The sequence below is a fragment of the Polistes dominula genome, unplaced genomic scaffold (assembly GCF_049000335.1).
Source record: "Polistes dominula isolate Pdom_NZ unplaced genomic scaffold, Pdom_raw_medaka contig_80, whole genome shotgun sequence".
Taxonomy (NCBI): Eukaryota; Metazoa; Arthropoda; class Insecta; order Hymenoptera; family Vespidae; genus Polistes; species Polistes dominula.
The window spans coordinates 2992260-3020062 of record NW_028301111.1 but is presented as its reverse complement, the minus strand read 5'-3'; the positions used below and the strand labels follow the sequence as shown (position 1 = coordinate 3020062).

General features: G+C 28.0%; 2 protein-coding genes across 5 annotated transcripts; one reads left to right on the top strand and one right to left on the bottom strand.

Moving 5' to 3' along the window:
* Window positions 1-21756, top strand: Dh44 (corticotropin-releasing diuretic hormone 44). Of its 2 annotated transcripts, none has more exons than XM_089176720.1 (4): window positions 1-540; window positions 16428-16569; window positions 19050-19403; window positions 20014-21756. In XM_089176720.1, exons 2-4 carry the CDS (start codon window positions 16429-16431, stop codon window positions 20038-20040), a joined length of 522 nt encoding a protein of 173 aa, XP_089032846.1. In that variant the 5' UTR covers window positions 1-540; window position 16428; the 3' UTR covers window positions 20041-21756. The 2 variants fall into 2 exon arrangements, with proteins under 2 accessions (XP_089032846.1, XP_015182431.2); XM_015326945.2 differs by having other exon boundaries at window positions 16381-16569.
* LOC107069542 (F-box-like/WD repeat-containing protein TBL1XR1) lies at window positions 21340-27702 on the bottom strand. 3 transcript variants are annotated; one of them, XM_015326948.2, is made up of 6 exons: window positions 27271-27702; window positions 26221-26508; window positions 25436-25758; window positions 25021-25365; window positions 24579-24947; window positions 21340-24493 (listed from the first exon to the last, which is right to left on the bottom strand). In XM_015326948.2, exons 1-6 carry the CDS (start codon window positions 27326-27328, stop codon window positions 24362-24364), a joined length of 1515 nt encoding a protein of 504 aa, XP_015182434.1. In that variant the 5' UTR covers window positions 27329-27702; the 3' UTR covers window positions 21340-24361. The 3 variants fall into 3 exon arrangements, with proteins under 3 accessions (XP_015182434.1, XP_015182433.1, XP_089032841.1); XM_015326947.2 differs by having other exon boundaries at window positions 25436-25782; window positions 27271-27688; XM_089176715.1 differs by lacking the exon at window positions 27271-27702 and adding an exon at window positions 27235-27249 and having other exon boundaries at window positions 25436-25782.
* Window positions 27703-27803: the final 101 nt, after the last annotated feature.

Below are 27803 nucleotides of genomic sequence, written 5' to 3'. Positions count from 1 at the left end.
CGTTACACGTCGTTAGTACTCCGAACGGTGAGGAACTCCGGGCGACGTGCCACCTGTTAAAGCTGCCCCCTTTTTCAACCCCCTTATACTTTATAATCTTTGACAAAATTCGAAGAAGAAGAAGATAAATTGAATATACGAATTTTTCATTTTATTTTGGTCACAATTATTTTTTCTATTTTAGTCATCTGAACAGACAGACAAACGGACAGACAGACAGTCAACACTTACAATTTTCGGTAATACATTTAATTCGTTGTCCCGTTTCGAACTGTAAAGTTCGAAGTGGAGTACGCGAAAGACGTGTCAGAGTTGATCAAAGAAGTTAAATAAAAAGAAGAAGTAGAAGAAGAAGAAAGGATTTGAAAGTATATTGGGATTGAGGAAATCCTTTTTGAATTGAAATATCTGGAAAATCTGGTTCTTCCTTCGGTCTATTCTGAAAGCTATTACAAAGGAAAGAAAAGAGAGGAAGAAGGTTTTCCTTTCACTTTCACGTGGAAAGTTAAAAAAGGGAATTGGACGGACGTTCATCGACAAGTGAGTAAAAAAAAAGTGTCCATCTTCATCCTATTCTTCTTATCCTCCTTTATGTTCAATATTCGTGAACAAGTTGTAGTATTATTTATTTAATTTTTAAATTTATTTTCAAATACATCCAAATGTTAATATTATTTTTCAGTACCTTCAAGTAAATTCCATTACAATTGAAAATACAAACACGTGCGTTTTCACAAATATCGAATTGTTTTAATACGATTCAATGAAAATTGTTGTTTACTATTAGAATTGAATAAGAACGATTCACAAATTTCTAATCTCAGTTTTGTATCTCGAATTCTCAAAATAATTGTATTTTAATCAATGTGACAACGTGAACAAATTCATGTATCTAATTATCCTCTGTCCCATTAAACTTTCATCCCTCTTTTGGTCGATTATGCATGCGATGGGGGGATTAACCATAAAATTCGTTTATTCGTTTGACGTAACACACTTTTTGATAACAAAATTAGATTCTCAATGGTATTGTCTTTCTCTTTCTCTCATATTTTGATTTTCTTTTTCTTACTTGAGTAAAAAAAATAAAACAAACAAACAAACAAGAATATTAAATTAAAATCAGTTAGAGTTAATGAGTGTGTTGTCATCTCACATAAGCGCATTAATAACGGTGACATTAACCCTAAAGCATCGTGAATTATATCAGAAACCCGCAGGTTTCTTTACAGTGTGCCCATGAAAATCATATCGTTTTAGAAACTTTAAAGTTTAATGTCGTCATCAGGATTGTTCATCATCATTATCATCATCGTCAACAACCAACAACCTACACACACACAAAAAAAACAATTAATTTACATTTTTTCTATCCCATTACAACCCTAATTACTCGTTGATTAAATCACAGGGTTTACTGGCTAAATAATTTTTAATTGAAACATTAAAAAAATGTTCGACCAAAAAAAAATGCTAATTAGGTTAACAGAGTAAAAGTGTGTGGGTGGTGATAAGATAAAGAAAGAGAAAAACGTTTATCATTCATGTATCGTCCTAAACCAATTGGATTTGGATTTGTGGGGATTTTTCTACTCAAGATTATGACTCCCTATGGAAGTATTATATATATTGAACCTTTCTCTCTCCCTTTTTTGTTGTCTCTTTATTTCTTTTTTGTTTATCCCTTTTACATATTCTATACATCTCACTAAGATTTATCTCACGATCCTTGTTATACGTTCTCTCTATCTCTCTCTCTCTCTCTTTGTTTTAAATCAGGTGACGGTTTCACGACAACTTTTCATCGAAATTTTATTGGGTTGTTCGTAAAGTCATTTTGGTCTTTTTTTTCTTGACACCAATAAAGGTATCTAGTTGATACAAAACTAGGAAATAACAACACGTGAGATCGAATGAGAGGTTTAATTTATCAAATTACTTTTTCGAACAATCCAATACATTCTCACATTTGTGCCTATAATTATGAAAGTGGTCTAAGTGAAAATTACAAAAAAAAAAAAAAATTAGTTTATCAGTTATTACGCACTACATTATTATAAATGAAATCAATTTAATTTCATTTGAAAACGATATTGTCAAAAATGAATCGTTAGATAATGTTTGATAATGTTTGTTATTTCAATATTATATAGAATTCATATGGTGTTCAAATATAAAACTTCAAATATCTCGAAACAAGAGATACATGACTTATTAGATCACTTTCATAATTATGGGCACATTTAATCGCTTACAAATTAATAACAAAAAAAAAGAAAATTAGTAAATAAAATCTCACATATTCGATTTCAATTTTGAAGAAAATGATAAAAGTTAGATGAGAATAAAGAAGAAAATAAAATGAAAGATTGGACGGAAACAATTATTTGCAAGGAAAAAAGGTAGAAGAAAAAAAAATGAGTATGAAGATGAAAATTAAAAACGTGTGATTTGTTTGAAGATTTCAAAAACTCAACTCGAATGTCAATTGGATATATATATATATATATATATATATATGTATATGTATTATTATGTTGGTTGTAATGAACGATCATCATCGACGTTTTAGAATAGAAACTACTCTTCCTTTTCTTCCTCCTCCTTTTCTATTTCGAGAGAAAGTTTGGAGTGTTTGTCGATCGATTTTCTATCGTCAAAGGCGGGAACGAATCTGTCAAAGATAAGCAGACACCAGGAACGATTGTTCCACCTTTCACAATGAGCCTATACTTAACTATTATGCAAGTAGTTGGTTGTAACAAAATCAAACTTATTGTTGGTTATTCATCTACTAGTATTTTAGTTTCACTATTACATTTTCTCTCTCTCTCTTTCTCTCTCACACTTATATACTTTTCCTCCCTCTCATAATCTCTGTTACTTTCTCTCTTTCTCTTATGTTCCCATTGTGTCTCTCTCTCTCTCTCATTCATACTCATTTTCTTTCACTCTTTCTCACTATAGCTTTCTTCGTCTTTTAATTTCAATTCCTATTTCTCTCTCTCTCTCTCTCTCTCTCTTTAAAATCTCATCGTGGTAGCATCTTTCTCTCACGAAATGAATCTTTTTACCTTTTTACTACTACGTTCCTTTTAATTCCAAATCTTTTTCTTTATCTTTCAAGTATCGTCATCCTCTCTTTTTATCTCATACTTTTTCCTATAGATTATTATGATTTACTTTTTTTTGAAGCTTCTACACATTAATAAGTTTAGAGAAATTGTGCCTATTCGATAAATATTTATTTCATTCATTTCGTGCAAACGTCAAAGAGACATATTAAATTTAATCATTCTTATGAATATGTACGTAGGTTGGAACATAAATAGTGGCAACTATTTATTCACAACCGATACAAAAGAGTTACATGTTTGCACCTGTTATTGTCTCTCAAAGTGGTCACTAGCGTTGTGTAGAACCCATTGCCAATTATGTGGAAGGTGTAGTATACCATTAGCAGAGCCTGTTCTGTTGATGGTGTAAATGGAACCGGTCTACTACCATGTCTCATCCAGTGTTACAATAAATTCATGAGGAACCTCATCGTGGCACTTGTTTCAGAACTGTTCCAGAGATTCGACATGGCAGTAGATCGCTCCATTTGCACCATCAACAAAACAGAACTCTGCTAACGGGTTCTACACAATACTGATGACTACTTTGAAGGATCAGTAACAGGTGCAAACATGTAACTCTTTTCTATCGGTTGTGAATGTTGTCACAATTTAACAGTGACAAGTAGTTGTCACTATTTAAGTTCCAAGCAACGTAATTGTTTTTGATTATTCGACGCGATTATTTTGAAATTGTATAGACAAGAATATTGTAAACTTGAGATTAACCTTGTACCTAATATGTTAATTGATCATCAATCAGAGGAAACCTATGAACGTCGTGTATATAAGAATTTTATTTTTTTCCCACGTGGTGTCTGTGAATGACCTTGGTTGATACCAAAATATGTCTTACGATGCAAGGAGAGACAGAAAAAGAATCCGTGTATGCTGGTGATAAAATGATGATAAAATGTAAAATTAGCATTTAACAATTAAAAAAGAAATGGAATGACAAGAGAGAGAGAGAGAGTAACGTAATAGTAGTAGTAGTATAATTAGCGAAAGAAAGATAGTGATGGAAAATGTTATCGTATTGGTAAACTGTGGCGCCAGAAATTAACTGAAATCTCTATCAGACGTCGTACATCTTTCACGAACACGTTTATGTTTTTCTCTTTTCACGCAACCCAGACGTAACATTTCGTCTCATCATACCAACACGACCATGATCCCGATAAAGAAAGACTTCGACGGGAGGACAGAAAGAACACGCGTTACTCTAAATCCATTTTTCTTTTTTTTTTTCTATATATTGTAGTTTGTCAAGTGATTTTTATTTTTTTTTTTTTTTACGTGTGTCGTACGTGTGTATATCCAGAAATTTGTATTGAAGTGAAAATTTCTTTAGAATCAGGGTGATTTGAAAATCGTGAAACGGAAGAACGGGAAACCGATGAAACAAAAATAATTAATTAATAAAATTCTATAAATAAAAATTCAGTGTCACAATATGTTTGTCTACTAATAATTTCGAAATTACTCAACTTATCTTAATGAAATTTGCTTGTATTTCACGTGATTTTTATTTAACTTAGCATATAGCACAATTTTTATCATCATTTTTTATTACTAATTTAAAGATTTTGATTTAGAGGTTATCTAGGTTCTGTAAGATTCTTTCAATAGATGGCACTGTATTACAATTCAATTATTTCGAAGCTTGATTTTCTTTGAAAGTTTCACTTCTACCATGTGTGTAATCTGCACACATCTGTTGCCCCCCCCCCCAATATTTTTCAATCTTTTATTATTTATTTTTATTGTTTTTACTTATTAACGAACTAGCAAATATTATTTTTTGTTCTCCTAAATTAATTTAGTCATCAATTTTCGCACCTGTAGATACATATTACGTATGTATGCGTGCGTGTGTGTGTGTGTATGTATTTAAGTTTGAAATCGATACTCTCGAATCGTAGTAAATCTGTCGACACTTTTTTTTTTTTTTACCCGAACATTCGAAATTTTTAATTAAATTTTAAACAGGATTTTATTACGTTCGTTTAAACTTTCGACTACTATCAAACATTTTCCTACGATATTTTTTATTCTAACACATGTTGATTAACAAATTGTACATGACAACAGATCTCTACGTTGACAAGTTCTATTATTTTATTAGTATCAATTGAATTTCATTTCGGTGACGTGTTATATATCATCAAATTCATTCCAACAAGTGAAAAAAAAAAAAAAAGAAAAACTGCACGTAGGAAAAAGAAATTCATGAATTTTATATATATACGAAAATCTTGAAAAACATTTAATTATATCGAATCGTAGAATTATTTGTATTATTAATTAATTATTATTTATTAATCTTTTAGATGACACGTTAAAAAGTGTTACTTGTTACCATTTATTAAACTAAATGAAATACCCACTAAAAAATGTCCCTTAGTGACAGCTAAATTTCTCGTGAAAAAAAAAAGAAAAAGAAATTAAAATTAATCGTAATATGGGGGGTGGTGGTGGGAAAAAAGAAATCAAATAAAACGAGAAAATACTAAAGATAAATGAGCATGTGAATTGGAAAATAACAAAGATGGGGGAGGTTGTAAAAAATGTTAACGAGAAAAAGGTGTGTGATTTCTGAGTTGTTGGTCAGATTTGTGAACGTTGCGAGCGAAGCTAGTTTTTTTAACATTTTGTCTTAAGACAAGCGATAAACTTTTATCTCGTTGGTTAGGAGGTTAGATGTTTTATCTGCCAAGGGAAGAAGAAGAAAAAAAAGCAAAAAAGAATTTTCCTTTTACAAGGGTAGTAAGAATTCTTAACGTCACTCCCTATGAATGAAAAGAAAAAAAATGAAGTAGAGACTATAAATTATGTTTGTTGTCATTATGCTAATTCTTAACGTAAATTCAAATTCTGTCGTATGTAGAAAATATGCAAATAAAAATCTAATTATTATTAATTGAAATAATTTTAATAACATTTTAGAATTCACTTGATGACAAATAAAATAAAAATAAAAATAAAAAACAACGAGTAAATCTTTGCAACAATAATTGTAACAATAATTAGAAACATTTGATTTAAATTTAAACCAAAGAAAGACAAAGAAATTGATTTAAAATTTAGTATTGATTTTTGAATCATTAATAAAAAAAAATAAAATAAAAACAATGTAATAAAACTCATGCAAATAATTGCAACAATAATTAGAAAAATTTGATTTAAATTTAAATTTAAACCAAAATAAAAAAAAAAGAAAAATTCATTTAAAATTGAGTATTTGATCGAGTTTTATAAGAGTTGACCGATATAAACTATCATCGCGTACGATTCATTGAAGGTTCGATTCGTCGGACTCTCAAAGGATCGAACTAAGCACATAAAGAACAGAACCTGTTGACGGGCACACGTTTCCTTAGCTTTCAAAGGTGTGTGTTCAACCGTGCGTACCTCCTCGGAGATTTTCAACGGTATACTGCAGCTACGATTATACTTTGTTATTAACCCTTTTATTTTCTTTCTTTTTTTTTTTGTTTTGACCTACTAAATAATAAAATAATTTATCAGGCTTGATAAAAAAAAAAAAAATAACTCACTCGTAACTTTCCACGTGGATCAATTTATTTGAAAACAATTTTGTTGTTTTATTTTTCTTTTTTTTTTTTGGCTCAACGTTAATAATACATTCATTCATTTTTTTTTTTTATTTTATCTTAAATTCATTGAATAAAAAAATTAATTTTAAAAGAATAAAATATATATATATAAATTTATTTCTGTAATTAAAATCACATGTTCTCTCCCATCTGGCAATAATAATAATAATAATAATAATAATAATAATAATAATAACGATGACATCTTCGAATGGTGCATAATAATATGTCAGAGAAACAAGCAAGCAGTTATAACCATAGAAATGGCAAAGCAAAAGCATCGAGTTAATTATTCCAGATCCTTTTAATAATATTCTGGGATAAATATCAAACACTCTACTGTATACTGTATTACTGTAATCAATTTATTATCATAATCATCATCATCATCACACTTGTAACGTATACTATCATAAGTCGTACAAATATTCATGAAAGTGTATGCATTTACCCCGTAACGATTAAATATTAACACGTTTAGTACGATTTTTAATTGGATTTAAATATTCCCAGTTGGTTGTTGGTGGTGGTGGTGGTAGTGGTCAAACCCGTCTACGTTAAATGGCATTTTCCATGAATATTAATAATACAATGTGTAACATAATTTAATTATCAAACGAATAAGAATTTAATGAAATAATAATCTATTTCAATAAGACCAATTTGAAATCGAAGATAGTCTGATCATCATCCTCCACATTTGTTCACTTTCATCTCATCTTCTTTCTTTTTTTTTCTTTTTCTTTTCTTTTTTTTGGAATATATAAATTTTGTATGGATCCAATGGAACGTAAAATTGTCGGAGTTTTTTCTCTAACAACTCGTGTGAAAAACTATGAAAAGAATATATCACTCTTTTTTTTTTCTATAAAAAAAAAATATATATATATGCATGGGGTAACACTTGTAAATAGTAAGGGAAAAAATTCAGTAGTTTGGAGATAAACGGAAATCTGGAATTGTGTATATGTGCGTGTATGTGTGTTTCCGGTCTATCGAATGAACAAAAATCACCATAAACGTATTTCCCATTCTCCCCCATTCGATTATTGTTTAACATCATACATCTGTCAATCAATTTGTATCCTTCTTTTAATACAATTGTATTTTTTATTTTTTTATTTTTTTTTATTTTTTAAATCCTTCCATCTCTTTTCTTTTTTATCTTTTATCCTTTATCTTTTGTTGTGGTATTTTATTTGTATTATATTTAATTTTATTATACGAATAAAAAATGCATCTCAAATAAGAAGAATATTTTACATTCACGTATGTATGTAAGTATGTATAGTGTGTATCGTGTGTGTAATTTTACTAGAAACGAGTTGAATACGCAAGAGAATGTCATTGAAATGCTGCTACAGAAACGTTGATACACGTAAATATATTCGTCTAACGTATCTATTTACGTGTATTGAGACGTTATACGATCATTAATGGCTGGATCACGTAACACATTAATGTATAGAAAAGAAAAACCAACCCAAAAGAAAAAAAACAATAAGATGATCTTAAGCAATTTTATAACGCGTAATTATAAAATTGATTTTTCATTAACACGTTGAACGTCACGCGAATTTTTTAAGGGAAATTCCTGTCAGGCCACGGGTGTTACTTTGTATTGAAAAGATAGTTGAACGTGTCATCCACCGATGACTGACATAAAATATTGGTCGGTATACCGAATGGAAATAAAAACCACTGGATAGACCGAGACGTAGATGAGAGGACAATATTATTTCGGGATTTTAAAGAAATAGGCTACGAGAACCTTGAATAGAATGGGTCAAGCTCATGGACGAAAACACTGGCGGGATTTGATATTTGTGGCAATGAACTTTCCACTTCCTAATGCCAGTTTAATAATAGTTTATATATATAGAAAAGAGTTTTTCATAATTCATTCATGCACATAATATAGGTTTCGTTTCATTTCGTAATTGAAAAGGTTGAACGCCACGTCAGTCATCGGTGACTGACATTAGACTTGCAGTTTAGGCCACGTCAGTCATTAATGACTGACAGCATATAACATGATACATCTAAGCTGCACGCGTGGCCTGACGGGTATTTCCTCTTAAAAATGAGGGTAACCCTCAACGTGTTAAAACGTAATCGTATGACGAAATGTTTGTTTTTGTTATATTTTAATTTAATTCTATGTATATGTGTATCTTTTATCTATTCTTAGATAAGTTGTGTTGTAACTTAAAGTTCAGAAGAGTGTAACGAAAGAGATAGATTGATATGATTAGAAATTGTACTCTTTTGCAAGTATAATAACATCAACAGCTACCCTCGTCTCTGATAGAATTTCTCTGCGATGCATGATTTCGGAAGAAACGTGATAGTAATAATGTACTAGTAAATAGTAGTTGTGTAGTAGTAGTGGTAATATAAAAAGGATAGTGGTGGAGGTCGTGATGCACTAATGCGAAGCTACGCAAGTGACCTGGTTTTTTTTTTTTTTAAACGTTCGAACCAGCAACGCCAGTAAAAGAAGAGAGAAAAAAATATATGCATATATATATACCGTGAAAGATATTCTACCCTTATCCAGTTATCACCCCTTTTTTTCTTTTTTCATCGCTAAATTTGAAATGTAAACATCGGTAAAAGAAAAAAAGGTGTAAAATATTATTATCATCAATTTATGTTAGGAAAAATTTGTAGGAAATAAAATCAAATGAATAAATTATTTTTAAAATAAAAAAATTGCTTAAAACAAGACTATTCTTTCTTTATTTAAGTATTTCAATGAAATAAAGTCACGTGCTGTTAATGAAAACGTACAACGAAAGAGGGCGTCAAATAACGCGGTGAAAATTAAATCTTGAAAGATTGAAAATTAAAGTAGGATCGGTCTTGTTAAATATGAGTTCAGTTCTAAACTTTCTAATCAAAATTCATAAAAAAAAAAGCAAGGTAGAAAAAAAAACCATTTTTAAATGTGTCCTTGTGTGTAATGTAAATAATTTTCTTACGTACGATTTGATTATAAATTACGTTTAGCATGTTTTTTATTCGAAAAATTGCATTCATTTTAAATTCCTTATTAAAGATAACATTACAGTAAAATTGTATGTAATAATTTAAATAATATGTTAAATTTGAAATTTAATATTAAATCGTAGCTTTTATTAATAGCATTGGGTGGTGCTTTTTCATTTGATTCATTTGTGTAATTTTACGTATCCAAAATGAATACATTCGTAATTTAGTTTGCAAAACAATTTTAGAAAACATTGAAATAATTTGAAGATAAGATAAGATAAGATAAGATAAGATGAACAATTAGAATATGCAAAATTTTCAAATCGAAAAGTTATTCTATTATTTTCTGAAGGAGAATCCACCCATCGAGAATAAAACGAAACTGAACCCTGCAGAGTATTGTCAGGTTTGTTTGTGTCGGTTGTTGTTGATGTTGAAATAAATGCATAAGATTGACGTTTATATATCGAAAGATATCGTTTGCGTCATTTCGAATGGAAAACGAGGAGAATCCAACAAGTGCACGAGTTCTATTCGCACATTGCTCATCTTGAATATGAATAAAAGTACACCATTTTTATGTAAAAGCTCTTGGTACGCTACATTGAACCGTTAGAGACGACTAAGGTTCTTACTATGACTGTCACGTCATTCAAATTCAATTCTAATGTTTTTAAATAATGTTGAAGAAGAAGAAAAAAAAAGCAACAACAAAAACAACAAAATAATGAACGAATAAAAATCATATTAGATTATAATAATAAAATAAAACTGTAACACGTTTTTTCTGTATACAACTTGGTTATATTTGCTACAGCAAATGTTGTTGCTTAACTTTAAATGGGGAATTACTTTTGTTTTCTTTTTTTTTTTTTTTTTTGTAAGCAACCAATCATATGATTTTGTAAATGTTTATTTAATTTCAAAATGACCATTTATTTATTGTTCAATTGATTTCTTTTTTTTTTTTTTTTACAATTCAGACACAAAATTCCTTCTGCATAAAATAACTTTAGTTTTGAAACATTAGGTTTTTTGTTTTTTTTGTTTTTTTTTTTAAATAAATTATTTAATAATTTTAATTTTTTTAATTTTATTTAATATTTAATATAATAATTTAATTTTATATAATTATTATTTAATAAAATTAATTTTATAATAAATATTTAATAATATTTAATAATTCGTCATAAGAAATGCCTTAAAAAAATTGTACCAAATATTTTTTTTCCTTATTTGACAGTTCAAACTTATTATAATAATAATAATAATAATAATAATAATAATAATAATAATAATAATAATAATTTTTGTAATTTCTCAAATGTCTAGTTTATAAATAATATTTATCGGTTTAAAGTTTAAAAAGAGCGTTCATACAAAGCTTACCAAATTTATTGTTTCACGCGTGAAGCATGGGGGTGGAAAAAAGAAAAAAGTCATTGAGCATGCATATAAAAATGCTAACGGAGGGTGAAAAGATTTCATTTTCTTCCTCTTCCTTCTTCTATTATCATCCCTCACACTTTCTCTCTCTCTCTCTCTTTCTCTTTTATATGCGATAACACACGCACTCCTCGAAGAGTTAAAACGTGGGGATCAACGTTTAAATCCGATTTGATATCTTGTCGCATTTTTTTTTTTATTATTTATTTTTTTCTTTCGTATAAATGAAAATTTCATTTCTTTTCAACTTGACAGTCATCTCTTCTTTTTTTTTTCCTTGCAAAATAAAATCAAATTACAATCTATTATAGAAAATCTTTATTTATTATTTATTCTATTCATTTATTTATTCATTACATTATTATTCATTTTTTTCTATGTTTCATGTTTCTTTGTCTTTTTATTTTTTTTTTTTTTTTTTTTTTTTTATTAGTTCATGCTCCAATTGATAAAAATTATTGAACGTAAGAAAAATATAGCCCGAAGTATGATCAAATAAAATAAAATAAAATAAAATAAAATAGAAAACAGACCAAAATGTACAATGAAAATGTCGTCGTCGTATTCGAGAATTCGTTGACAATGAAAAAAAAAAAAAAAAGAAAAACAATTTATCCGATAGAAAGAAAAAAAAACACACACAGAGACACACACCCTTCGGCCCTTATCCGCGTATTATCATTGACAATAATACTTTGTTAGACATAAGTATATCGTAAAAATCGAGTTGACATATAAGAAGCCTAAAAAGATTATTACGAGTCGTTGAGTTTGTTTGCCGATATCATCGAAATTCCATGGGGGAATCAACAAATTCTGAGATAAAACAAAAAAAAAAGGGGGAAAGAGATCTTCAAAGTATTTCCTACCACCCTTATACCTTTTATTCAACAACTAATCCAATTCCACCCTCTCAACTCTGAACTCTTCATTCTCATCTCTAAATTGAAACTTTTCAAGTTCATTTGTTACAATATTCAGTTTTTGCAAGACACTTTTATCAAAAATTGCATTAATCTTTGTCACGATAAACGCACACATATATAAATTAATATTTTTGTTTTCCAAATCAAATCTAACTGTGCTTATGTTGAATTAAAAATCGAATTGTTTCTTTCGAAAGAAAATTGAAAAAAAGAATAAAAAGGTTTTATAAATCATTTCAAAACATTCAATGTCTTTTTTTTTTTTAATTAACATTTAAATTATTAATTTTGCACAAATCTAGTTTACTTATGGTGAATTAAATTCGAATTTTTCTTTCGAAAGAAAATCCCCCCGCCCCCCAAAAAACTATAAAGGTTTTTTTTTTAGATATATTTAGAATCATTCGTTGGTTTCTTATCATCTTACGGTTATTTACTTCGTGAAACAATTTTAAATCACCAGTTATAAATAAAAGGAAAAAAGGTTGGAAAAGTACTGATGACTGAAAAATAAAACGAAGAAAAAAAAATAAAACAGAATCCGGTAGGTGTATTTAAAAACGTTGACACCAACGTTTGGCGTCTGACTCGACGACGATTAATCTACTGCTATGGTTTAGCACGTGGCATTCGTAACACGATCGATCGATCGATCGATTTATCAAATCTTTTTATTGACTTTTTTTTTTAACGCGAAATATTAATAAACATTGTAATAGAAAACGTCATCTTTTAGAAATGTTTCTAATAGAATTTACAATGCAATTTAAACATTGAGAATTGAGAATTGAGAATTGAGAATTGAAATTTGTAAAATCATTTATCAATATGATTCATCTGGAAAAATATATATATATTTTTTTTTTAATTATTATTTTAAATGTTAATAAAAATTCAGCAAATTTAACATTTGAGAATAGAGAATGGAGAATTGAAATTTGTAACATCATTTTCCAATATGTGATTCATCTTGAAATATATATATATATATTTGTTTATTTATTATTTTAAATGTTAAGATCAATATCGTATAATTAAATGAACGATTAATAAAATATATAATAATAATAATAATAATTAATAACAATGAAATTCAATTAAATCAAACATTACAAATGATATTAACAGCAATTTCACGTATGAGGTGATGGTTAGCAGCTCATTTCCGTTGCTATTATGGTGAAAATAAATTTCCGGTTGTGGAACACCGTTGTTATCTTCTGGCTACACTCAACTTAATGTTATCTCAATAATAACTTAACCTTTTGTCTTGAAAAAAAAAATACAGAGAAAAATGAAGGGATATATATATTTTAACCCTTTGCATTCTGTTGTCTCACACCGTATGAGACATTAAATTATAATATTTGAAATAATCTTAAGTACGAATGAAATTGGTTAGGTATAATAATCGATTTGAGAGAGTTCATTTCCATAATCTACGAGAATCCATGAGAATCCATTAAAAGGCATTTCTACTAAGAATTTCATTGACTCAAATGACATTTATTATCTTTCTGTAAAAAAAAGTATATTTGAGATATTTGCATATAGAAAACGAATTTCGTTTAAACTTTGACAAAATTGATAATAAACAAAATCATCACACACTATTGTTTATTCCCACATACATAACATACATGAATAATTACAAATCTTTTTCTATGAGAGAGAATAGAAATGCATTGATAAATTGTAATATGCATAAATAAATGATTTATATTTTGATTAGAAGAAGTCAAATGATATGTAATTGTTTATGCTTTTTTTTGTGTGTGTGTGTGTGTGTCTTCTTTTTTGATTTAGAATTGCAAAATCCGTGGGAATTTGAATAACGAAAATTGTTCGTTTACAATTGCAATAGTTAGATAAATCGATGATAAACGTTATTAAAACGATGATTATACAATTTTCCTTATCTTTTCATAACACGCGTGTGATAGTTGAGACATCAATTTTCCATTAGAAATAAATGTTTCCTATAAGAAGACCTCCAGCAAAGTCCGATTAGTTCATTTCGAAATCTCAACGGAGACACATCTTCTTCTTCCTTCCTTCGAATAATCTTACAATACGAATTATTATTATTATTATTATTATTAATTAATAAATTATAATAATCTAATTATGTAGCTTTAAAATGTTAATTAATTAAATGAACGTTTGTAAACGAAAAAAAAAACAAAGAAAATAATAATAAAACAAACAAACAAACAAACAAAACACCAATCACAGAATTTTTATCGAGTACATTGAAAACGTGTAAGTAAAATCAAAATCAAAATAATAAAATGTCATCTTTTTTTTTGTTTGTTTTTTTCTTTTTTTTTTTAATTGTAATTTTAATTGTAATATGTAAAACATGAAATAAATATTTAAAAAAATAATAATAATAATAAAAGAACATCAGAATCTCTTAATCGAAGTGTCAATTTGTTATCAATTTTATTATCAGATGGGTTCATTCGATTGTAAAAATTGTTGTGTGGTTTGTTATCACAAAATTACAAATGTCACAAAGTTGTTGTCAATTACAATACTAAATTGTAAGAATAAATTATACTGTGTATATATATATATATGCAGTCTCTGACATGATTCATCATTTCGATTATCGAACTCGATTTAAAAAAAAAAAAAAAGTTCAATAAAAAGAAGAAGAAGAGAAAAAAAGAGAGAGAAAGACTAAAATAACATTTAATCGAAGAAAAAAAAAGAATTAAATCAACGTTGATCTTCGTAACATTTCATTGACTACGACCTCGAGATGAAAGGCTTTTCTCGATAATGGACTATCGATTGTTCGATTATATCAGTCGTAATATGAAAGATAAGAATGTGATGGAGTTTTTTTTTTTTTAAGGGGCTAGAAGTGAGAAGGGTTTTCTGGACATTTGATAAGGGACGAAAGGGACGAATACTTTTCTTTTATTTTTTTTTTTTTAAGAATTTATTTTTGTTTAATTTTTTTTTAACACGTTAAATGTCACGTCAGTCATTGGTGACTGACGATAAACTTCTTTATGCCCAGGCCACGTCAGTCATAAGTGACTGACAGTAAATTACACGCTTGGGTCACGTCAGTCATATGTGACTGACACTAAAGTTCACGTTCATGCCACGTCAGTCATATGTGACTGACACTAAAGTTCACGTTCATGCCACGTCAGTCATATGTGACTGACATTTAACTTCACATTTAGGCCACGTCAGTCATGTGTGACTGACATTTAACTTCACATATAGGCCATGTCAGGCACCTGTGACTGACATTTAACTTCACATATAGGCCATGGCAAGCACCTGTGACTGACATTTAACTTCACATATAGGCCATGTCAGGCACCTGTGACTGACGTTCAACAACTCAGCTATTTGTTTTGCCACGTGTGGCCTGACGAAAATTTCCGTAAGAATATCCGTGGCGTTCAACGTGTTAAAGAATTAATTTCCCAATGGCACCAACGTGGTGTCACATCATAGTATTGGACATCATAGTATTTTGTAATAATTTCTTATCTAAAAAAAAATTAAAATCAAAAGGGGGTCAGACTAGGAAAAAACAAAGGGATAGAAAAATGTAAAAAAAAATATAAATAAAAAAATAAGAGGAACTATACGTTGCTATTATTTATTTGATATCTTTGCACAGCAGCCAGCAGTCTGCCATTTAATTTGGAAAAGCATTCCTTCTTCTCTCATTTGTAATCATTTCCTTTTTTTCTTTTTTTTTTTTGCCGCTACTAATTATGATTACAAACAAAGGACAGATCTAAAAAAAAAAAAAAAAAAAAAAAATGAATGACTGTGGTATAGCAATTAAAAGAACTATAAAGACTATACTCGTACTATCGATTAAATGATTAGTCCATTTGAAAGAGGACAAGTGTGAGGGAATGTGGGTTTTTTAACTTTGAAAAAGGAAACAAAACAAAACAAAAAAGAATTTAAAATCCAAAAATAGTAAAATGAACAAACGGTACAGGTGAAAATAAATGAACAAATAAATAAATGAATTAATTAAATAATTTCAAAGATGATTTACGAATTGAAATGATTGAAATGTTTGATAAGTTTTGAACTTTGAAAAATAACTTTTAAAATAAACAAAACAAAAAAAAGAAAAATAATAAAAAATACGAAATAATTCGCCCACACTCTGATTCTCACAATGAATCTATTTTGTTCTTATGTGTGTGTGTGTGTGTGTGTGTGTTAGATTGAAATATAAATTTGTAAAAATATAATTAAATTAAATTATTATGTTTCTTTTGTTTCTAGATAAATTTGTCCAATAAATTAATTATTTTGAATTAATTTCTATCAAGGATGATCTCGATAACTATCATCCTAGTAACATCGGCATTGATTACAATGACGCATTGTGCACCAGTTGGACATATTCAAAAGGAAAACGGTGATCTTCCTGAAGTATTATGGCTCATTAATCAACAAATGCCAGAATTGGAGGTATGTTTAATAAAAAAAATAATCACGTTGAGCGCCATGTCAGTCATAGATGACTGACAATCAACTATTTTTTCAATACAAAGTAACACCTGTGGCCTGACGAAAATTTTCCCTAAGTATTCATATGGCGCTCAACTTGTTACAAATGAATAAATATATATATAAACAATCCTATCTTTCAAGTTGGATGAAACTGCATTCAGTATGCAAAATTTTATTAAAATCGGTTGAGTAGTTTAAGAGTTCATTGCGGACAAACAACGTGACATGTAATGTATATATATGGAATAGAGAAAAAGGGTAGTAAAATAATTTAAAGTTAAATAATTTAATAATATAATGAGATAAGATAAAAATATATAAAAAAATATTGCATATGTAAACATTGATAAGATAATGGATACAAATTTGTGATTATTTAAGTATTTATAGAAAAATAATCGATAAGAATATAGCTGTCCTAACATTTAACAAACTTAAATACAATGACAAGTCTATTTATATATTTTAAATTCATATATATATATATATAGTTTGTAGATAAATTTCTATATATTATTATTCGCTTTATAATAAAACATAGTGTAAGTTAGTTAGTTTACATTATGAATTGTGTTAATGGACAACGACCAATCGACAAGCCCAATTCATCTTTTATCTTTTAACTTTTCACTTTGATTTAAATGTATTGCATCAGTGAATGCAAATAATAGTTTACTTATGAACAATATTATAAAGTTTAGTATTTATCTACAGATCTCTCATTTTCAATAATGGCATAATGTGATAAATTCGTTTCAATTGAAAATGACAATTCTATTGAACGTTAAAATGGTGGTTTACCTACCCCTTCCCCCTCATTAAAAACAAATTTGAAATATAGGATGGAACGCGATGCAACGAATTTTTGAAATATGTTTTAATATTATAAACAAAAAGGAAAAAGACAATATTGATATGAATTATTTCAACAATTTCTTTCCTTACGTTGAGATAAGAGGCACGACGATAAAATAAAAATAAAAAAATGTTGAGGAAGTAAAATTTAAAGCACGCGAGTGTTTTTGAGGTTATAAAAAGGAAAACTGCGTCAAATATTTTCTTTCAAATTGTTGTTTTTAAACTCACATTCCTTGTATCTATCATTCCTCTTGAGATGAAAAGAAAAATAAAACAAATATGTCTGTAAATAAAACATGTGAAGAAGATAATCAAAAAAATGGACGCGTATTTAAAAAAAAGTTCATCGTCAGAGTTTTGTAATTTAAATTATAAACAATTAAGCAACAACGAAAAATTGGATTGATTTAAAAGTTAATCAAAATTGTCCACTGTAGTTTAACTTTTGATAAGGAAAAAAAAATAATAATAATAATAAAAGAGAATGAGAGGTTATATTAATTTTAGAAAAATTACTCGATCGGTAAGTGGAAAAAAATTAATCCTTTTCTTTCATTTTCATTTATTTCTTCTTCCTTTTTTGTGTCTTATAGTTCATTTTATCTCACCTACTACTACTATTCACCTTTTGGTTTTTCTGTTTGTCTTTTTTTTGGTTTTTTTTTTTTATTTCTCCCCCTTTTCGTCTTTTCTTTTTCGGCAAGTCAAAATAAAGTGCTCGTAAAAGGGATGAAAAAAAAAAAGAAAAGGAAAAGAAGGAAAACAATATCATTTCTCATACGAGCTATGCGAGAGAGAAGAAAAAAAAGGTTTTCTCTACAAATGAGAAAGGTCTCATAAAAGGTGAGCCATTATCATGATTGAAAGAAAAAAAAATAAAAAAAGAAATGGAGGATGATGGGGGTAGGAAGAAAACGAAAGAAAGAAAGAAAGAAAGAAAGAAAGAACATCTTGGAGAGAAAGAAAAAATAAAATTTAGCGAGAAGGTTAATTTACTTGTGTGACAAATTATTTTATTTTTTTTTTCCAAATTGAAATACAATCTTTTTTCATTTTATTTTATTTTTTTTTATTAACACGTTGAGCGCCACGCCCATTTTCAAGGAAGTCTCCGTCAGGCCACACTCATTCTCAAGAAAGTCGTTCCCGTCAGGCCACGTGCGCCGGTTAGATACATCATGTTGTACGTTGTCAGTCATTAGTGACTGACGTGGCTTAAACGAAAAGTCTAATGTCAGTCACGGATGACTGACGTGGCCTTAACTGCAAGTCTAGTGTCAGTCATCGATGACTGACGTGGCGCTGAACGTGTCAATGATAAACCTACCAGGTGAAATCGAATGACGAAATTACGTTTGTAAAATAAATATAAGTAAATAAAAAAATAATGTTTTTGATGAATAGATATAAAAAAAAAATTGACAAGTAAGGACAAAAAACTGAGGTTTCTTAAGAAATAAATTCATTTGATCATTAACAATTATTGACAGTAAAACAGTAAAAGTATCGATAGGTTTAAAATATTATTATAATAATTATTGAGATGACCTTTTGTTTTTTTTTTATGATTTTAATTGCAGAGAGAAATGTACGATTCCAGCAACGATCCTGGCCCAACAACGATACTCAGAACGAAAAGAATTGGTTCGTTGTCGATCGTAAACAATCTCGATGTTCTTAGAGAAAGAATATTATTGGAATTAGCACGTAGGAAAGCTATGCAAGATCAACGACAAATTGATGCTAATAGATTAATGCTTGATAAAATTGGTAAAAGATCATTACCAGTTTATGATGATTATTCATCATCATCATTATCATCATCATCTTCTTCTTCTTCTTCTCATCCACGTAATTTGGAAAATATCTACGATTGGATTGGTGAAAGTGGAACGATCGGCGTTGGTGATCGTCATAGTGATCAAGAACGCAGGGTTTGTTGTTTGTTGTTTTTTATTCAATTAGTTTCTTTTTATTTTAAAGTAATCAATTTATTTTATAATATGATTATTAATAACAAATGGAAACGAAACAACATATTGCTCAATTCAATCAAGCTCAATTTCGAAAACAGTTTACATTATTGAGATCTGTAGCACTTGAATACGCTATCTGGTGGCTAAATTCAAAATTACAGTAGATCACAGTCCCTTTTCAACCCTTCAAGTATTATCTTGAAATATATGTTTAAAGAAATATTATATCACATATACGTAAATAAGCAAATTGAGTAAGATAAGACTTTGAAATGATTTGAGCGCCGTATCAGCGCCATTCGAGTTATCACTTAAATCTGCCAGGCGCCGTATCAACGCCCCTCGAATTGTCACTTAAATTAAAGGATATTAAAGGGTTAATAATAATAATAATAATAATAATAAAGTATGTATATATTGTTTAAATATATTTTCAAACGTAAATCAATTGTCAATAAGGAGATTTGAGATGTGATAATAATTTCAATTTATTCTTCTTGTTTTTTTTTGTTTGTTTTTTTTTTTAAATTGATTGTTAAATAATTGATAATTTTGTTTATATTCACAGGTAGCAAGCAACGAACTCATCTGGTAGTTTAACCATAACGTGAAAAAAATCAATTGAAGAGGACAAAACAAAAAATCTATCGGAGTTGTAGGAACACTTTTGGCATTTTCTCGCTTTTACAAAATTTTAATGAGCCGCCGCATTATTTCCCCCCATTCTCGTTCCTGTTATTAAAAAAAAAAAAATCTTCTTCTTATAGGAAAAAAGAAAAAAAAAAAAAAAAAAGCAAGCTTTTACCAATCACATTTATCCGTCTCGTGCGTTTCTCAGGTTCTAAAATATAATCAGCTATTTATTGATGATCAGCGTTTGCAATAGATGAAAATAGGAAAAATGAAAAAAAAAAAAAAAAAGAATGAAGAATGGAAAAAAGAATGCACCTTATAAAAAATATCACCAATTACAGTATACTGTAATTTAACTGTATAATAGCAAAGTCAATCTTTTTTTTTTTTTTTTTGTAGGACGACTCGTCGTTTCATTTGAAAAACGAAAATCTTCTGAATTTTGTCGTCTGAACTAAACAGTATTATACTTTGTGATTTATTATTAATTAATTATATTTAATTAGTTTATTTAATTATCGTTTCATTATTATTATTATTATTATTATTATCTTTTAGATAACACATATATATATAAGCTAGATTGTTATGTTTTAATTTAATTTATTTCTTATTCTATGCTAAACGAAACACACAACGTCATTTCATTTTCGTTATTTTCAAAACTTAAGAATTTAATTTGATCAATTTTCAATGTCAAAAGTTTCTTATGTTAATCAAACTTTAATCGAACTAATATTTTTCTTTATAGAGATTTTATACAGTGTTTTTTTTTTATTTACTATGATAAACTCAGCGAACATGTTTCAATGTTTCGTTGTTTTCAAAATTTAGGAATTTAATTTGATCAATTTTTTAATGTCAAGAATTTCTTACGTTAGTCAAACTTTAATCGAACTAATATTTTTCTTTATAGAAATTTTATACAGTGTTTTTTTTTTCATTTATTATGATAAACTCATCGAACATGTTTCAATGTTTCGTTGTCGTTAAATTGATTTCAAATTACGCTTAGTATTGACAATTTTTTTTGTTTAATTAGTTAGTTAAGTTTAGAATCTATTAAAATAGAATTTCTTCATCAACTTTTAGCCCATTTTAATAAACAATGTATCATATTATTTATTTATTTGTATCTATTTGTATAATATTTATATTAATTATCGTAAAATAATTTGAGTTTAGGTTTGATGATGATCTCTCATGGTTAGGTAAACTTTAAAAAAAAAAAGTAAAAACTTTTGTATTATTTTTCTTCTTCTTCTTCTTCTTCTTCTTCTTCTTCTTCTTCTTCTTCTTTTACGTCCATTTTGAAATCTGTATTAAAAGAATAATAAAATAACTTTGGCAAAAAGGATGTAATTTAATGCGCAATGCTATGAGATTAAATGAGAGAGAATGATCTATATATATATATATATCTTATATTTAAATAAAAAAAAAAAAAAAAACTACAAATAATTATAAACAAACAATACTCCTCGAAAAGAAAGAGAAAGAGAAGAGAAAAAAATGAAATCAAAAACGAAGAAGAAACAAATTCTATGAAAGAAAAAAGATATTTATTCTATTATTAGATTATAATATTATAGAAAAATATATATATATATATATATATATTTAACATTAGTTAAACAAATAGAACAATTAAATAAAAAAAAAAAAAAAGAAATAAAAATCAGCTCACACACAAAATCAATGGTGTACCTAAAATCCTAATTAGAATTTTAGAAACAATTGTGTACCTTGAATTTTAGTGATACATCGAATTGATAGCCAATTATATTCTTCTTCTTCGATCATTTATAGTTGCAATTAACTTTTAATCAATTAATAAAATAAATAAAATATATATATACATATATGTATAATTCTCATTAAAGATTTAATTAAACCCCCACATTCGTGTGTTGTTTTAATCTGTTTTTATCTTTTATTTCATTTTATTTTGCAATGTTATCTTTGCAATTTGTTTGAATTATAGAAGAAGAACAAGAAAAGGTGAATCTTTTATTTTATCTATCTATCCATCTATCTCTATCTACTATCTATCTATCTATCTCTCTCTCTCTCTTTCGAATGAAATAATACTTTCGTCATAAGGCCCAAAATGAAAAGCAACAAAAATACAATTTCAACGCTTTCTGGCTAATGTCCTGTTGTATAAGATCGATGTTTAAAAATTAAGAAAACTTACCTGTTTTTGCGATAATTACACATTTGTTTTCTTTCAACAATTTGTATATTATTATACTTATCTATGAAAAGAAATTAGACAACAACAACAACAACAACAAACGGTGTAATATTATATACAGGTGTTACACTATTTCATAATTCAAACGTTTGCAAATCAATTAACAAATAAATTAACGTGTAATTATAAAAATTATTATTCAATTAACATTTGATTTAATTATTCTTTTTTTAACATAAATTTTATACAAATAGAATGACCATTTTATCTAAGTTTATAGAAAGATTAGATTGAATTTGATTAACAAAAAGAGTGTAAGACAACTTTTTACATTGTACCAGATGAAAGAATTTGAATGTAATTTTATAAATAAATGATTTGCAAGCAAGTTGAATTAAAAGTGTAAAACTTGTAATTAACCTTTGCTTACCACACTTGGTTCCAAAGTACCCAGACCTTTTTTTATTTGCAACTTGAGTCATTTTTCTCATCAATTGTACTACTTAACTTTAGTAATTTTTTCAACATATTTAAATTTAATTTAAAGCTATAAAACCTATATAGTGTTTTAAAGTAAGTATTAAAAAAGTTTCAAAAAAAATGTTGAAGTAAATCTATGCAATAGTTTCTTTTTTTATAACAATTTTTCTCACCCGAGTCCTTTAGACCCGGGTGTGGTAAGCAAAGGTTAAACATATACGTGCAATATATAAATATATATATATATATATATCTTTTTATCATTTTGACTAAAATTTATTTACCGAATGTAATTGAAAATGTTGTGTATATTTAATTGTTAATTGAAATGATCATTTTAAAAAGATATCCCGTTATTATTTGAATTCATCAGATAAGTCGTCTATCGTCGATACGTTTCTAAAATACATATATATATATATATACATATATACATATATTACTGTATCAGTAGACTGAATATATATATATGCTATATATATATCAAAGTTTAATATAAGTTGTACGATGTGGTGATTTTAAACGTGATAATAAATTTTATTTAATGTACAACCACGTATATCCTGAGAATATTATATTAAAATTAAATGAAATCATATATCATTTGTGGAGAAACCCATAGTTTTTTTTTTTTTTTTTTTTTGGAAAGATAATAACAATAATATACCAACGTATCATTCCTTATAAAAGTTTATTATATTCTGTTTTTTTTTTCTTATTCTTTTTTTTTTTTAATCTTTTCGCATTCTTGTGTTTTACTCTTTGTCTTTTTGTGTTTCTATTTTCTCTTTGTTCTTATCTTGTCATTATTATAATAATAATAATAATAATAATAATAATAATAATATTTAGTATCGCCATCATACAGTTATTACATTATATAAAGTACACTCTTTTTGAATTTACTAGCGAACAATTGTTTATTTAAACAATTGTTGTTAGCGAACAATTACATTTGTTTTTTTTGTTTTTGTTTTATTAATTTTTTTCTTTTTTTTTTTTTTATTGTTAGCTTTTAATCTGTAAATATAAACTGTTTAATAAATCACTTGTTTGATTCTGTACACGGTGTATTATCGTTGAAAATATTATTAATGTACATTACATTTCTTCCTTGGTAATCTCCAAAATGAACGTCTGTTTTAAGACAATTATGAATTTATAGTTAAAAAATACATTTAACTGATATCATCATCATCATCATCATCATCATCATCATCATCGTCATCGTCATTATCATCATCATCATCATCATTAGAGATCTTATTTTTATTGTTTTTTTCTACACAACATGAGCTTTCATATTCATCATAGAAAATAAACGTGTCACCCAAATAATAATCTTCTTTTTTTGTTTAACAATTAATTGTCAATGAAATAAATGTAGTTTTCATGTTATTACGCAATAATAATTAAATCTTATGTAAAAAATAAAAAAAAAATAAAAAAAAAATGTGTGTAGAAATAATGAAAATATGTGAAAATACGGTAGAAGAAGAATTGAGGGGGTGGGGGTGTTTTGGAGGGTGGGGTGGTAACGCAAAAGAGCGTATTGAAAATGACGAATTGGAAATAATTAATAACATAAATATTATGTTGTTCGTGATCACAGTTTACGAAGATCAAGAACAAATACGCTGCCATCTGATGCTGAAGCACCAACTTTATCACCTCGGCTATTCCAACATACTTCAAATATTCCACCGGTACCTTTGTAACTGTGAACTAATAATCCACTCTGTAAAGAAATGAAACAAACACATTAGAATGTGTTTTGTTAGAATGATTAAATGAACTTGAATGAATGCGTAAGAGGACTTTACCTGAGTTGACCAAATATGAACACATTTGTCAAAACTTCCACTAGCAAGGAACTTGCCATCTGGACTAAATGCAACACTGTATACTGGCTCGGTATGTTTAGTGAGCGTATGTATACAAGCTCCTCTTTCTACGTCCCATAATCTTACAGTCGAATCAAATGATGCACTAGCAAGTGTCAAGTTCATATTTGGATTATGGGTTCCTGGACCAGTCGGTGACCACTTGATAGTATAGATTTCTTTACTATGAGCTTGAAGATCGTGTACCCAGGTATCTTGTTTCATAGACCATATCTTCAAACTCATATCGTCCGAACAACTAGCCAATAGATTACCTTGGGGATCCCATTTAATAGCATTTACTTCATTCTGAAAAGAATTTCATTATACAAGATATATTATCTCATAGAAATTGTGTAAGATCTTACTGAATAATACTTACCGTATGACCTTGGAAGCTCTTAATAGGTTTATCTACATTCAATCTGCATACATGAATGCATTGATCTGTAGAACAACTAGCAAATGATGTATTAGTTTGCCAATCGACATCCAATGCGGGTGCACAATGAAAACTGAACTGTTGAGTACATTGTCCACTTTCGGCATCCCAAATAATAGTTGTTTTATCAACACCAGCACTTAAAATGTAATTTCCACGTTTGTTCCACTTCAATGCAAAAATGGGACCTTTGTGTTGACCCAGAGTAGAAGCCAATCTTCCATCTGTTGTCCAAATGCGTGCATAACCATCGTAACTTCCAGTTGCTAACAACGTACCATCGCACTGAAAAACAATTCAAATAATATCATATCTGTAACTATTGAAGAAATATAAGTAATTTAGTATGAAATACCTTCCAATCTAATGAAGTAACATCCTTGTTACTTGGTACTTCAGTTCCACCTTTCTGAATGCAATGACGAAGAACCAATTGATTAGGAGCCTGAGAATTGTCAGACATGTCCCAAATACGAGCAGTGCTGTCCCCAGAACCAGATGCCAAAAGATCGGTCGTAGGATTCCAAGCGCATATAAAAACTTCAGACTCGTGCCCTCGTAACTTGGTAGCCTTGCTAGCTGGTATTTCAACAGCACTAGCGTTAGCACCGGTCCCTGTACCTTGCTGTTGTTCGTCCACTTCCATTTCATTTCTATCAGCACCTCGTTCGGTTGTTCCTACACCATCATTTGATGTCACCACTATAAATATAGGTTCAAATAGATGTTCCAATATTTCATGGATCATTGAAATTCATCTATTTTTTTTTTAATGCAATGGGAGAAACTTTGTGTGTACATGTTTTATGTTTATGTATGCTCCTGTTAAATAGATATTTTGTATAAAACAATTAAAGTCAAGCAATACAATCTAAATTTCCAGAACGTTTAAGTATCTTATTGATTATTAATGAAAATAACAAATAAGATAACTTAATCTATAGAAAAATAGATTGGATTGATAGAATTTAATTAGAAAATATCTAATAAACCAAGCAGCCTGTTAATCTGCCTGAAAAATAAAGAGATCTACAAAAATGAGATACATCTGTAGACCAGGGTGTAGTACAGGCATTATCATCTATCATATTTATTATAAAAAATGAATTTGAATTGAAATTAAAGTAACAATTATACAACCTTCTTCTCCATTAGTATCTTGAACTTCGGTTTTTATCTGTTGTTTCTGTTGATTGATCTGATTCTGTCTGGATGCAACAATATCTGGCATGACTGCATCGATGAGAGACAACGACTCGACCATCCTTTGTTCCGTTCCGTCTTCACCAATTGAAATTTCTGCCTCCGTATACTGTAATCCCTTTTGTAAAATAGATAAAAGAGCTGCTGGTGGTACCAGGGCACCATTAATGTTACTCTGCGCTATATGGGATTCTATACCAAAAGTATATGCAGAATGCACGAAACCTACAATTGAAATAATACATATTTGTATTATAATTTTAATACAATCATTGTTTGCATAATGTTTATGTCAATATAAACAAAAATATAGGAATATGTTCATTATATAAATGAATTATATTGAAACAATGTTTCCTTGACAAAATTATGAAAAAACTAATGTTTGTTATAAATAAAATTAAAATGCATATTTGTTAAGGTGTGCTACCTCTTAGAGGTTACCTAACCTCTAACTTAAAATTGAAAATAAAAAAAAAAACATATTTGTATTATAACTGTAACAAGTTGTTAAAAACAAAATATCATTGTTTATATAATGTTTATGTGAATATAAACAAAAACATAGGAATATTTTAACTATATAAATGAATTGTATATTGAAACAATGTTTCCTTGACAAAATTATGAAAAAACTAATGTTTGTTATAAATAAAAATAAAATGCATATTTGTTAAGGTGTCCTACCTCTTAGAGGTTACCTAACCTCTAAACTAAAATTGAAAATTAAAAAAAAAACATATTTGTATTACAATTGTAACAAGTTGTTAAGAACAAAGTATCATTGTATATACATAATGTTTATGTTAATATTAATACAAATATAGGAATATGTTAATTATATAAATGAAATGTATATTGAAACAATGTTTCTATGAGATAAATTATGACAAAAAAATAATATTTGTTATAATTAAAAATAAAATGCTTAATTGTTAAGGGGTTAGTTACGTTAGAGAGGTTAGCAAACGCTGTTATTAATCGTACCGGATTCTTGAAGATAGCGGTAGACTAAAAAGTTGACTTCATCGCTAGAGAAGCTCATCGTTAAAGGCCTTCACACCACTAACATAACATATTTACGTTTGGACACATTGAAAAGTTTGCTTATATTTTCTTGTTGGTTATATTTCGACGCTAAAAAATTTGCCGCGTTGAGTATTCTCACGAGGGACAGATTACACACAGATGACCAACGAATTCCACGCAAACGAAAAAAAAAAGAAACGGTAAACGTTTTAATACCGGACCAAAACAATTTTGCTTGCTTGCTTGCTTATTTTTTTTTTCTTTTTTTTTTTTTTTTTGTTATTTTGTTTTGTTTTTGTCAAATTTCAAAAATCCTTTCAAGATAATCTATCGGAAAATGTCGAAGCAACATTAAAATTTGATCAAATTTTGTCATAAATAATATTTCAAAGTAGTCACACAGGGTTAGATTACTGAATCATTAAAATGAAAATACAAAATCTAAGATGAATATCCGTTCATTCATTTTTAGTGAGTTTCCATTCTTGTAA

Excerpts from the sequence above, each read along its gene's own strand:
- Dh44 (XM_089176720.1), top strand. The coding sequence starts at position 16,429 with ATGATCTCGATAACTATCATCCTAGTAACATCGGCATTGATTACAATG. Across the intron at positions 16,570-19,049 it reads AACAAATGCCAGAATTGGAG|AGAGAAATGTACGATTCCAG; the intron begins GTATGTTTAATA and ends TTTTAATTGCAG. Across the intron at positions 19,404-20,013 it reads ATAGTGATCAAGAACGCAGG|GTAGCAAGCAACGAACTCAT; the intron begins GTTTGTTGTTTG and ends TTATATTCACAG.
- LOC107069542 (XM_015326947.2), bottom strand. The coding sequence starts at position 27,328 with ATGAGCTTCTCTAGCGATGAAGTCAACTTTTTAGTCTACCGCTATCTT. Across the intron at positions 25,783-26,220 it reads AGATACTAATGGAGAAGAAG|TGGTGACATCAAATGATGGT; the intron begins GTTGTATAATTG and ends CTATATTTATAG. Across the intron at positions 25,366-25,435 it reads TTACTTCATTAGATTGGAAG|TGCGATGGTACGTTGTTAGC; the intron begins GTATTTCATACT and ends ATTGTTTTTCAG.